This window comes from Saccoglossus kowalevskii, chromosome 9, assembly GCF_978046115.1.
Source record: "Saccoglossus kowalevskii chromosome 9, keSacKowa6.1, whole genome shotgun sequence".
Classification (NCBI taxonomy): domain Eukaryota; kingdom Metazoa; phylum Hemichordata; class Enteropneusta; family Harrimaniidae; genus Saccoglossus; species Saccoglossus kowalevskii.
In genome coordinates this window covers 29,307,130-29,321,731 of record NC_140649.1, presented here as the reverse complement: position 1 = coordinate 29,321,731, position 14,602 = coordinate 29,307,130, and the positions used below count along the sequence as shown (strand labels likewise).

General features: G+C 34.5%; 2 protein-coding genes across 2 annotated transcripts; one reads left to right on the top strand and one right to left on the bottom strand.

The window, feature by feature from the left end:
- Window positions 1–1,434: 1,434 nt before the first annotated feature.
- On the bottom strand, window positions 1,435–5,232 carry LOC100379066 (cilia- and flagella-associated protein 144-like). The gene is made up of 4 exons (XM_002737128.4): window positions 5,006–5,232; window positions 4,707–4,766; window positions 3,677–3,780; window positions 1,435–1,673 (listed from the first exon to the last, which is right to left on the bottom strand). Exons 1-4 carry the CDS (start codon window positions 5,139–5,141, stop codon window positions 1,560–1,562), a joined length of 414 nt encoding a protein of 137 aa, XP_002737174.1. The 5' UTR covers window positions 5,142–5,232; the 3' UTR covers window positions 1,435–1,559.
- Window positions 5,233–5,431: 199 nt separating this feature from the next.
- On the top strand, window positions 5,432–13,770 carry LOC100313603 (fizzy-like protein; the record flags this gene model as incomplete). The annotated part of the gene is given in 13 exon segments (NM_001168068.1): window positions 5,432–5,504; window positions 5,811–6,103; window positions 7,511–7,566; window positions 7,712–7,833; window positions 7,960–8,170; window positions 8,400–8,583; window positions 8,737–8,802; window positions 9,105–9,207; window positions 10,678–10,862; window positions 11,331–11,564; window positions 11,914–12,018; window positions 12,537–12,629; window positions 13,311–13,770. Coding segments are annotated over 12 exon segments (1,476 nt in total). The 5' UTR covers window positions 5,432–5,504; window positions 5,811–6,028.
- Between the last annotated feature and the right edge of the window lie 832 nt (window positions 13,771–14,602).

Here is a 14,602-nt window from a genome sequence, read left to right as displayed (position 1 = left end):
ATTACTCGTAATACTGGTACATGTATTAAATTATGCATATGTATCTGCAGAAATACATTGGCAAGTACTATGTGTAGATATGTGACATTGTCAATGGACAAGCTTGACAACTCCTACGAAAACAACTATATTCACAGAACAATGACGAAGTTGCAAATGCTTGTAAAAATTCAATATTATTTATTTTTGTTTCCACCTGATGAGACTTTTAAATAAAAATACGTATTGATGACTACATGTAGTATTACTAGTGGGTGTGTACATTGTTAATACAAATATAAATGTACACCAGCATATGGTAGATTGTGTCTTATTGTGTAACAGTGGCTGATCTAAATCTACTCAATAAATTAGCAGTTTATTGATTTTAATCTCAGTTGATTATGATTATAAATAATCATGGGATACTGTAAAATACTTTCGCTGAAGGAATGATTCAGTGACAATAAAGTCTAGCTAAAATAAAGTATTTTACAGTAATATATTTCCCAATTCAGTTTTACATCATATATTTGAAGCGTATAGCAGGTATGTTTACTATTGTCTAAGGGTTGGCCTCGGTCACAGAAGTTCAAATGTAACAACTTACTTTTTTTGATGAATTAAATTTGATAAATTAAAAAAAATGTGCTTGGAATTGTCTAACAGATAACGTCTAAATGCAGAAACATGCCTCGAGCTGGGGGGGGGGGGGGGGGGGGTTAAATGGTAACAAAAACTTGATTAGGTAAGAGAATCTTTGTGAAACATGGTAAATGTAAACACGCATATACAAAGCTAAATTTGATACAGTGAAAAAAGCCTATCTGATCCGACTGTTGGGGTTGCGTATTCAATCGACACAATCTTGTAAGTACCTTTGAACATTCAAGGACTTATTTTGCAATATACTACTGTAGAATACTTTATTTTCGCTGAAGGGATGATTCCGTGAAAATAAAATCCAGCGAATTTATTTTTTTTCCTATATTTCACATTAAACTCATCAAAAATCAGTGAAAATAAATTCTAAGCAAAACGCCCAAAAAGCCTTGTCAGCGAAAATTAATTCCAGCGAAAATAAAGTATTCCACAGTATATAATAATGACCAATCTCTAGCTTTGGACAAGCTTGGATGTTTAAAATGGCCATGTATCATTTGAAAATGCATCCATATTTAAATTTTGTGCATCTGTTTGTTCATGTGTAACAATTCGAGATCATTATCGCCATTATCATGGAAGGGTATATACAATCACCTAAATCCTATTCTAGATTTTACTATTAATCCAGCCATGCATTATAAATAAAGAACTTCCAGAGGGGAGAACATTTATGTTTCAAGAGGCAGATTAATTTTTCCCAAAAAAGACCCGTCCACCATAGGTTTAAAACTAATAACATGAAAAAGAAATGGCAGTTTCAAAATGAACGAAACTATGGATGGACTAAAATAACATCAGAAAATTATTACATTTATAACTGTATTTCAATAATCAATTTTACAAGATATTAGATAAACATCGTTCGCCAAAGTGCCATTTTTTCTCTATTGGACTACAACATTCGAGCATTCTTTTTATTGCAGGTTTTCCTGTTGCTCTTTCATTCTCCATGCAGCATCCATGTATTTTGTTATTTCTGAGTTCTGACGAGGGAAATGCAATCGTCTGTCTTCACGGTCTTGTGGAATCTGAGGAATGGAATAGCAAAATTAGTTATTGATATTCATGAGAGTAATTTTGAAGTTACCGCCGTCAAAACTTAAAAAGAGCGTATATCAGCAAAATGAATAGATTGTCTTTGATACAAAAAACTTGACAATCGTAACAATTTAGACATAAATAACTGTTTACAAATTACCATTTACTTGAATCTATCCAAACCTTGGTACATTTAAAAAGGTGCTTACTTGGTTTTGTAATATTTATTACTAGAATACACACAGGTCTGATTACTGTGTGAAAGTTCAGAACATTACATGATGGTAAAAAATACTGTCCTTTCATCAAATGTAATATACTAAACGAGTTGTCTATGATTCCCATATATGTTGAGGACATTATCAGAAAGAACACGTAAACCATGATGCTCAAGTCACAATTCGTGTATTGAGATCTATTCAGCTATCTGGGTTAAATGCTGTATTGTTGACAAAAATCACAGCCAAAAATAAAACGAATTCCTTTCAATGGTTAGATTGATGTGATTCTGAATGCGTGTTGCTGTGGAGGTATAACATCGGTCATTTCCCCCATGGCAACTATTCAACCATATTGTCACTCCATTAAATGTTGTTTTTGTACAGTGGTTTTTACAACTTGTTTGGAATGACAATTGCATGGCAGTGTTAAATACAGCAAACTCTAGGGTTAATAAGATCAAATGGTGGTAATAAAGCCGTGTCACAGTTTGTTGTGAAGACTTGCATGTTAATAATATCAATGTTGTGTATCAGCAATGTACAGTAGGATATGACAGTGATAAGTTGTAAAAATACTGGCTGTACTTTACCAATCTAATGATAGATGCAGGATTGCCCTTAGAGACCCATGTCTATAGACTATAAAAGTATTTTGGTAATGCCTTTATTGAGTAAACTACTCTGGTTAAATCTTTTTCTTCAACCTCAAATTTTGTTTGAAGGCTTTAATTATTGGCATGAGAAGTAATATAGTAAGGTCTAATAGAGATGCGGTATTCATAAGTTGCCTCATTTGGAAGTTTTTTTGCCAACACTAAAATATCATTGAGCAGTTGTGTTAATTTGGTTGTGATTAAGTTTAAGCATCTTAGGGTGTAACTGATTGCACACAAGATTCCCTGGTCAACATAGCAGTGCTTCTCCTTTTGAATTTACAGATACTTGTGTCACCACTGAGTTTAAGCAAACATCATGTACTTCCTAGGTTAGTTGTGTTTAGCACGCATCTGAAGCAAAATTTGAACACCAATGCATGACAGGATTTATTGTACCGGTAGTGAAGACAACTTTGTTAATAAACAGCCAAATACTGTAAACACATTAATTATTTGTTTGGTGTTTAATTTCGCTATTTTCCTCGATACTGTTAGGTGAAATTCACTAAATACGTGTTTACTTGTAGAATAGTTTTCCTGCTAACCTAAATCTAAGTGAATATTCTCAAAATAGTGAAATTAAATATACTCAGTTACAGTACCCTGTTACATCATGTTCATTTTTTGGCCGGATTATAACCCAAACTTGGGAGGGCTTTCAACTGAGTCTTTCCAACAATACAAATCTCTGCACAGTTATGACATATGGACAACACCTCCAATAAACAAAGGTAAAGGTGGATTGTGAACAAAGACAGTTCACTTGGCAGTAGCCTAGATTCACAGACTATCCACTCGTGTATGAAAAAGCTGCTATGATTTTGCACATTAAACCATGTAAACTTACTGAAACTATAATAGGATGACCACACTTTTGTTGCAGTTATTTGTTATCAGTTATATGATAAATAGTTATGGAGTTAAAACAGGGGAGTCATCACCTTCACACATGGCCATAGCGCATAGTTTGCGTATGGTAGAAACCATACATGCAGAAGCCTAATACTGGTATCTATTCCACTTTCCAGGGAAAGCCAATGATTGCAGTAATGGTCAGTTATTGAAAATGTGATAATAAACAATCTTCATCGTGACATTGAAATTATTTATACTTACCAATGGTTTTGACATCCATCCAATCTCTTGAGCTTCTGTTTGTGGAAAAGTGTATTTTTTGACTGGTTCTTGATGTGCTCTGTGTATAATTTTAAGGAAATTGTCTGCAAGAGAGAAGATTTAACAAAACATATAAAACATTTCCTGCATCTCTTTGGAATATTTATATGACTTGAAACATAACAGATGCAGGGTTCTCCCCACGCTGGACGGCGTCGTCCGGCACTCAGAATTGTAATTACTCTCTGAAATGACTTCCCAATGTGAATATAAAGTGTGAAAGAAATTTGGCAATAGAGCATGCCTAACCTATTTTCAGTTCATATACATGTATTTTATTCATTGTTCAGTGATCTTTTGAACCAATTTTGATCTGACATGTTCGCATTGATCTGATTCATTTTGTTCTGAACAACATAAACTGCCAATGACTGCAGATCAAAACAATGATTTACAATTGATGCTGTAAATGTCATCCATGGTACAGTGATTCATCTAGAATTCTTGGGAAAGTGTATTAGTTTTATATGGGGTTATTTAACCCTAATTTGACAGCAATTATCACATGATACAAAGTTTATACTGTAAAACCATTTAATTTCACTGTTTTGAGTTTATACACTGTGTTCTAATTTCATGAATTTGTCAGGGAGTTTTATTGTTATTTTACATGTTCGCGTAGATTGTATTTACTGTATTTCACTTATCCGCGAAAATAGCGAAATTAAAACCCACTGAATAATTAATACATCAATAATATGCGACCATAAACTACAGACGTCCCTGGCTTCGGAACATCAATATAATAGAATCAAAACAAACTTTATTTTTTCACTGACAGTTGAACCATATGATTGAACCATGGAGCTCCATGATTGAACTGACATCAATGAGAAAATACCAAACCATTATTATTATAGATTTAATTGTTGGAATATGTTTTGTTTAGTGTAGTACTGTACTATAGGTGGTGGTGATTGTTTTTTTTCTAGTATGTTAACGGGGGTATATTAGAGGTGTAAATACGTACCATCTTCCTCGCCGTCAGCGGAATCATGCGTTGAATTTGGTTTTCCGGTCAATGTGTACACTGGAAAATAAGATAAACAAATTATCGATGAAAAGGTGTTATTTGTTGACCTAAAACGTAACGAAGCCATTTCAGTGATTTCGGTCAAAGTAAAAATATGCCCCGGAAATATCCACTCTTCCTTCGAATTGTGACGTTCAAATATAAGTATTTATGTGTTATTTAAGTCAATAAATGGATAATGAACTGAAATAAAACAAATATCGAACATTCTGATCGACTCTGACAGTGCCACCTACTTTTTCTGAATGGATTGACGCTGTACGTTGTGTATAGTTTTTGATGCCTCTGTTCCTTTTTGATAGTCTCTTCTAGAATGGCACTTTGGTGAACGATGTTTATAGGATCCTTGGCTGCTGTTGCCCCTTTCGACATTGTGGACGGATTTTTTCGCGGGAGAAACAGAGAACAGAAACGATATGTAAGCAAAGGATGCCTTGGCTGCTGACCTATTTATTTACTGCGAGTGACGTCACCCATAGTAACAGTTGCCTGGAAAGTGCGACCTCGTTTGACCAATCACAGACGACCATAGAGGGCGGCGTGGATTAACCGCGTTCTTTCCCATGATGCAGTTTTAATTAGACGCCATGTTGCTGAGTTTGGAACACTGCAGAGAGAACGACGAGAACTCATAATTTCGGCAATTTCTTCTCATAATACCACTCGACGAAGCAAAAATAACAGCAGTGCTGGATACAGAAGATTAGAGTATATATCAAGGATACAGTTGCACCGGTGAGTATTGATTAAACGAGTTTATTATTCTCCTCATTCAATAAGCTGCGTTTTTATTTTGATATTTGGATTTTGTGACTAGATTCTAGTTCTGTTTTTCAATCGGCGATATATCAAACCATTGGGTTAAAACTCATCGTCAAAGTATTCGTTAATTGTTGGTTGTGGGCGAAAAGAAAACATAACATATAATCTAATAATTAATTTATAATTAATAACCGATAAAATTTATGCATTACTACTTTTGTTTTGAAGACACAAATGAATTTGTCATGCTAATACATTTAATACTATTCCTGTTTGTAGGTTCTGGTAACAGTACATAGCGATATCCAGTAACTAGAGTTCTTAGCAACACGATGTCAACGGTCTTGCCACAACATACAACAATAATAAACCAATATTATTGGTAGACATCCAATCTATACATTATATTACCAAGTTCTGCGCTGAAGTTCCACGGATCTGCAGCATAATTTAGTGCAATATATATTACTAATTTTACAAAGACATTTACTACAGAGATGGATCTCGAGTATGAAAATCGTTTATTGAGACAACAAAATGGTAGAACTTCAGTTGGTTCACCAATAATATCGGTAAGTATCCATGAGTGAAAAATAACAGGAAGTAAAAACAATAGAGTTAGAGTTGTTAAACAATAGACAAAAGTCATTTCGTTTTCCATTCAATACACACCAGCTGTGGGTTTAAACAGACAAAGCATTTGGACGAGATCCAGATTTTGTAGTTCTTTGTTGTTAGACACCAGTATTGGTAACATTCATTTTATTGTCATATTAAAAATGATAGAACTAACATTTGAAAACTCATTCAATTTATAATTTCAATTTTGTTATCATCATTTATAGTTTTCTCTTTTTTTCCCCAAACAAATTCCTAGTGTGAATTTAACAACACAACTACTGGACTTGTGCCAATAACTACCCACAATATTTCAACATGTGTTTTATGGAAAGTGTTCATAACTTTTACTTAAATAAATATTTGCAGTTTATCATTTATCTGTTAGTGTTGATCATCCAGTCTCTGGGTGTGCATGTAATATGCAGTTAACAGTCATTGAATTGGAACAACCTGTTTTTCCTTTACAATATAGCCTGAAAACATTTTGGTTAAATTGTAGAAACAAATTCAGTTTCATAGAATTTTTACTTAAATAAATATTTGCAGTTTATCGTTTATCTGTTAGTGTTTATCATCCAGTCCCTAGGTGTGCATGTAATATGCAGTTAACAGTCATTGAATTGGAACAACCTGTTTTTCCTTTACAATATAACCTGAAAACATTTTGGTTAAATTGTAGAAACAAATTCAGTTTCATAGAATTTTTACTTAAATAAATATTTGCAGTTTATCATTTATCTGTTAGTGTTTATCATCCAGTCCCTGGGTGTGCATGTAATATGCAGTTAACAGTCATTGAATTGGAACAACCTGTTTTTCCTTTACAATATAACCTGAAAACATTTTGGTTAAATTGTAGAAACAAATTCAGTTTCATAGAATTTTTTAGTTCAGTATGCATTGCAAATCCTAGTGTATGACAAGATGAAATACTCAGACTACATGTCTAGCAGGAAGATTCCCAGCCGATCATTACACTATATTGTCCCCCTAGTTTTCACACTAAATTCAACACAATTAAAACATTAACACAAAACTTGATTGAAAATTGACACAATAGACCAGCTAAAGCATTTCCCTCTGTTTTATAGTTGTACTATCTGATATTTAATTTTTATTCACTTGATTCATCTACTGAGAGTTCCAATTAGACACTAAGTTCTGTTTAATTTTCCATTTAATTTTGTGGATTTCAATTGTCAAGAAAATTAAATTCTAAGTAAATAATGCACTATGCACATTTCATCAACATAAATAATTACCGGTAACTGATTAAATTATCTACACGCATTTACAACTGAAATTGCTTCTCACAAATGCACTGTTCATGACTAAACTGTCTCTTCTTTTTTTTGCAGCCACTAAAGTCTCCAAATTCACTTATTTCTCCAACCAGAGAAAAATACAGTGACAGGTATGAATTATCTTTAGTTCTGAAAATGCATTTCAGGCCACAATATTTGTAGTTGCTTATTTCTAATGTTACTGTAATAAAAAAAAACTATTGTGGTGGTACTGTCACATCCTGTATATGCTAATGCACTTATTTTTGTCAACAGGTTCATACCAAGCAGAGCTGGTAAAAATTGGCATGTAGGGTTTAATTTAATACAAGAGCCTACAAAGGAGTCCCCCACAACAACTAGGAAAGCTAGAGAAGCACATTCAGAATCTGCTAAAGGTATCAATAATCGCTGTGTCATAGTCGTATTAATGCCTGAAAATATTTCTTGTCATATCTTTGTATGCTAGATATTAAAAAACCTTCTAATCACTAAAGTCTATTGATGTCTTATTACCTTTCTAGATGGGCTAGCATATAACTGTCTTTTAAAAAATGAACTTTTGGGTGCCAACATTGAGAAGATACGAGATCCACAAACGGAAGACAGAAGACTGTCACTTAGTAGTCCTGAAAGTAGGAATCTCTTCAAGTTTAAAAGTCAAGCAAAAAGACCGTGTTCTGAGGCTGATGAAGATTCATCACCATATTCGTTATCACCTGTTGGGCATAAAAGGTAAGCTGGGTGAAAGTTTTATATAGTTGTGTCCAGATCGTGCTTCTTTTTTAGTAATTTGTCAGGAATTTTTTTTAACATTTTGCTGTTAAAACGATCAGTTTGGCCAAGAAATCGTATTTAAAATACTAAGACTCACAACATCAATAAAAATTTGTTTTTGTCATTTCAAGATCGACTCCACTAAAACTTTGATTTAATTTATATATTTTTGTTTTTATTTTTGCAGTCAACGTCTTTTGAGGTCTCCGCGTAAACAGACAAGAAAGATTTCCAAGATACCTTTTAAAGTCTTAGATGCACCAGAATTACAAGATGATTTTTATTTAAATTTGGTTGATTGGTCATCCACCAATATACTCAGTGTTGGGTTGGGTACTTGTGTTTATCTATGGAGTGCATGTACAAGTCAGGTAAGCAATCTCAATGTTATCTCAGATGTCCTTTGATCTTGAAATGCCTATGAAAACAGTCAGCAACTTGGCTGGCAATGTTGCCGTTTTGGTGTAGGAAACAATATGGTGGTCACAGTAAATCACTTTCTTCATATATTCATTTTATTACAGGTAACAAGGTTATGTGATTTGTCTTGTGATGGCGACTCTGTGACTTCAGTGTCCTGGAATGAAAGGGTGAGTCTTTTAATCACATACTGCTTTATATTAGCTTTAATTAGGAAATTGTTTGCTTGTATTTTGTGTCTGTTGCATGGAAAACTTGGGGAGAAGATGATTACTAAATTCCTGCTTTAATAAACATTATGTACATGTAATAGAGGTTGTTCTGCTAGTTTTGAAGAAACAATAACAATGAATACAATAGATGATATACTGTTTAACTGGGGTGAATGCTAATTACATAGTAGTAATTATGTACTGTTAAAAATATGTATATTATTGTTTTCCGTCTATTTAACAACCCTCTGTTTTCTTAGGGTAACTTTGTTGCTGTTGGAACTCATAAAGGTCTTGTTCAAGTATGGGATGCCAGTGCACAGAAGAGAATATCTACACTGGAAGGCCATTCTGCAAGAGTTGGTATGTACAATATTGCATTTGCTGCTTTACCAATAATACCGTACTCGACCGCGTTAGCGCCCATGCTCGGTCAAGCGCCCACCCCCCACTTTTGCACAATTTTTATACTCTGGGTCACATTCGGCAAAGCGCCCACCCCTTCAAAATGCCAATAATTTATCGTTTTTATATGATACAACGTGGATATTGACAGCCGTGAATATGTTGTGAATGCGTAGACCACGGTAACCATGCGTAAACTACACTTCGACAATGACCTGTTAATAAAAGTAAAATGCGGTAAATATTTCATGCCGTATTCAGTTTACCGATAAAAATTGATATTTACCATTTAAAAAACGAAAACATGTCGTTTATTGGCCGAAATCAACTCCAACAGATCGTACTTCACATCGACAATTCACTTCCACATTGCGTTACCTGAGGGTCTTCGGGAATTTCCGAAGAATTGCGTCAGTACCACACAGCATTTTGATTGGATAATAACAGACTTGACCCGTTAGGTCAAAGGACGTTGATGCAGGACAAATGCAAATACATCATGGCGGAAAGAATTTGCGTACGATCGGACACATTCGCCAGTGGCGATAATGAAGATTTTGACTTTGAATGTGTTCCAACAGACTCAAATATTTTTAATCTCATAAATTCGGGTGGTACGTAATTAATATTGTAATAAAATGTGCATATTTGATCACTTCTGTTTCTTCATTGTAGGAGTCAATGACGACTCACCTAATTTCGTAATTTTATTTTCCCTCAAACTTTTAAAGACGTAATATCCCCCTAAATCTGTTACATAGTGAATTAACATTGTCAGTTCCACTCTTTTCCAAGGGGGGTGCTCGAGTAAGCGCCCACCCCTAAAAAATCTTTATTTTATGAGTTGAGGACACTGGGCGCTAACATGGTCGAGTACGATAATGTATTAATAATGCAGCTTTGTAAATGAGTGCAATGATGAATATTGTTTGATTTAGTGATTGGTATCTCGTCACGCTGGTCGGTGGTGGTCGGCCAGACCGGCACTCCCCTTGGGCTGGCGAGATCCCTGGTATCACCAAAACTTCCAGTGCTGGCTAACTTCAGTTCTCCGTAATGTCAGAATTTGTAATCATCATTTCTCATGGTAATCACAATCACAATAGGAATGTGCAAAATGTCACCCCAAACATCTTTATTTCATCTATTTAAGAATGTTTCTAGTGTTTTTAGTAAACTAAGAAGCAACCCAACCAGCAGTATTGCACACAAATAAAACAGCAATGTGAGCTTGTATTGCAATACTGCTGGTTGTTTTTTTGTTTGCAGTAAAGCCAACTTCAATGTTGAAAATTGCTACCACAGTTCATAGTCTAATATCTGGATTGTTTATACCAAATTACGCTTAGCTTATTATTTAAAAAAATCACCAACTGCACACTACAATTGTACCCTGTTAATGAAAGCATTGTTTGTCTCTTTGTATAGGTGCGTTGGCGTGGAACGCTGATATTCTATCATCTGGTAGTAGAGATAGATTGATTTTACAGAGAGATGTTAGAACACCATGTATTGTGCCTGAAAGGAAACTACAAGGACATAAACAAGAAGTCTGTGGTTTGAAATGGTCACCTGATCACCAGCACTTGGCGTCTGGTGGAAATGATAATAAAGTGAGTGTATAATGTTGTATATGTACCTGTAAACCATGCACTACATAATCAAGTTCGTACAAGTGACTTGATCATAATACTGCGAGACAATTATATTTAGTGCTATCATTTCTCAGAATTTGACGGTAGGAAATTCCATGATAATAGTCACTGTCACTCACTTCCTTGACAACCCAAATAACTGTCAATGCTACAAAATGTCAGTTTACCTTGAGGTAATTACTATGTTAATCAAGTAAACATTTACTGTGTGATTAAATCAAACCACCACTTGTGTACAGCACTAAAGTGCCTAGCTATACAAAGTGCCCCTTATCTTGCATCCTCAAAAAAAGATACTTAATAACCAAGCTTATTGCACTTGGAGACAGTGAAACCTATTCACACTGAACTTGCACAGTGTAGTCTTTATAATTTATGCATAAAATTGTTTTCATTCACTTACAACATATATTGATTCTATTACAGTTATTCGTATGGAACACATCAAGTTTATCTCCAGTGCAGCAATACACAGAGCACCTAGCTGCTGTAAAGGCAATCGCCTGGTCTCCACATCAACATGGTTTGTTGGCGTCTGGCGGTGGTACAGCTGATAGATGTATTAGGTTCTGGAATACATTAACGTGTCAGCCACTACAGTGTGTTGATACTGGATCACAAGTCTGTAATCTAGCCTGGTCGAAACATGCAAATGAGCTGGTGAGTAACATGTATTGCTGATTTTTCTATCATATTGTGCCTATATGTTTAGCACTGTGAAGTGGAGACCAATAAATCATACGAATTAATTTTGTGTGTAGTTTCTTAGGGCTCCAATAAGGAAACGGTGGAAATACTGTCATTTGTTAGCATGCTATAACGAACCATTCTTGTGCAGCTCAGCTAATGTTTCATTTCAAAATTATCTTTGAAACTTGCTGTTATTAATATTTACTGGGCAACGCATTGTATTTAATGTTGTATTTCCTTCATAGAAATCAGCTGTCCTTTGCACATTATTGTGAGTGACAATTTGTTGCTAATTCTGCTTTGCGTCATTTGTCGACAGGTCAGTACACATGGTTACAGTCAGAATCAGATTTTAGTTTGGAAGTATCCATCACTTGTACAAGTTGCTAAACTTACTGGCCATTCATACAGGGTTCTTTATTTGGTAAGTATGTTCTTCAGCTCCTGGCATACTTGGCCAATATTTGCTTATGCACATTCTAACCTTTTACCCACATGTGTCTATTTAGTACCAGAAAGCTCATTTTGTAAATAAATGAAGCTTATTTTTCACATTTGGTAGTAATTATCACTGTAGAATATTATGGCCTTGTAGGGGTTAATTTGGTTTAAGATAAATATTATTATCAAATACTAGTATATTATTCATACTTCTGCTCGAACAGATGGGTAAACGTATGTATGCATAATAATTAAATTGTATACTGTAAAATACTTTATTTTAATTTTAGTGATTAAGACATTTTGAGTGTGAAGTTTATTTTCGTTGATTTTTGATGAGTTGAATGTAGAATATAGAAAGAAAGGTGTATTCACTGGATTTTATTTTCATTGAATCATTCCTTCAGTAAAAATAAAGATAATTTCCCCCCCAAAATTTAGAAATTTTACAGTAGTTGATTGCACTGTGTTCATGCTGGTATTTATTATTGGTTCATGTAGGCAATGTCTCCAGATGGGGAAGCTATCGTAACCGGTGCTGGTGATGAAACTTTACGATTTTGGAATGTATTCAGTAAAACAAGATCTACCAAGGTGAGTGGTTTTGTTTTGTTTCTGTAGGTGTATTCAAACATTCTGGTCATTAATTTGTGTTGTGCGAAATGAAAACCCAATGAAAACCCTATTGCCTTGCTCGTTATTGTTCAAAACCAAAGCACTAAGGGACGATGTCAAAAGATCGATGTCGGATAAAAAACTTAATTCTTTTAGTTTTGTCCCAAAACCCCCCACCCCCCACTGAAACTTAATTGATAAATATTGATCATGGCGTCAGACTACATTCACCATTAAATACAAATTGATAATCGGACAGTAGTATGGCATAGCAGTTGGTTGTAAAAATGAAGCAAAATATACGCATGCGCAAACTACTTTCTGGGTTCTGCGGATGCTCTAGGTCCGCCCTGAAATTGACCTCATTTGACGCACATATTTACACTCGGGCCAAACCATTTTCTCGTCTTGGGTGTTTCTTTTTCACTTTCTGTTATTTTTGTCTATGATTGGATAGAAAAAAACGAACTATAAATACTAATAAGTTTTTTTTGACTTCATTAAAAAATAAAATCGTTTTTGTGGGATGGAAACTTTTTGAGGCCAAACCCACCCCCAAACTAAAGCAAATAAGTTTTTTATCCGACATCGATCTTTTGACGTCGTCCCTAATTGTAGGCAGTATCTTTTCTAACATTTTATTCTTGTTCTTTTTTTCAGGAATCCAAATCTGTGCTGAATCTCTTCAATCATATACGATAATGCAACCTGACTGTATATTCAAGAATCATCACTGAAATTCATATATATCATATGTGTATATATATTTTACTGAGCTGTACAATGTTGTCATGATTTTGGTTTTTAGTTTCACGATTACATTCAGAATTTGATGTCGTGATCTAAACATATAACTCAAGATGTACTGATTTTTTTTTTTTATTTCTAAAATAACCAACTCTTGCGAGTTATTATTTTTATGTTTCTTGTGATTGCTACCTGGTCACTGCCGTATTTGCTATACAACTTTTCCGTCAGTGTTTAAAGCAGCAAAAGACAATACAACGATAGTGTCGTTTTTAATTTTTTTTTATATATTCAGTGTAACACAGTGCAAGTTGCTGAGTGATAGTACAGCTAGATGTAAAAAGTTTCAAAGTATTTAAAAGTATAATAAATATTAAAACTACAATACAACATCATGTGCAAATTTGTTATTTTTAAAGGGAAGGGTTTGGGGCCATGAATTATTAGTGGAACCCAATAGCCTGTAATGTTCATTACTCTATGCAGTGTTCAACTTACTATATACATCACTTTCTTGAAAGATGACCAGTGGTCATCCTTAGGATTCCTACTGACTGTAAAGTTGATTAAAATGTGCAGTGCGTGTGAATATGGTGAATGTTTTGAGATGAAGTATCTTTTTCTTGACACGACATGGAATACCACATACCGGTAGATTTTCTGACAGTTATTGTAACCTTATTAGTATATTAACGGCGACTATTGAGGCATTTCACAGACTTACCGGTAGTACCTCGTTGGGCTTTGAAAGTGGTCATTAATTTATGGAAAAGGTTCCAATAACACATTTGACTACTGGTACTTTTGGTGCGATTTGTGTTGTCTGTGCACATGTTGCTTAACTAGTTTTTTTTAAAGGACAATGACCCTGCCAAAATGATCAGTGCACTTGTGCGGTATGTCAATTTGGATGAACCTCTGTGTACTGTAAGTGGTAGAGTTTGTATATGAATATTGATGTAGAACATTATTCTGAGTACACTTCCTACGGAATGCATCAAAGTTAAATTGCATGTTACAAAGTACGACATGGTAGGGGTGTGTACAAATCGTTTTTCTGAGCATGCTGGGCTGGTGTATATATCTGGTGGCGACAGTGGTGGGCTTTGAATACAAATGCAATGTTCAGCACCATCAATGAGGTTTGTCAAACCTGGTTGACGGTACTGAACATCACATACATAAAATGATGATGCATTGGTTGT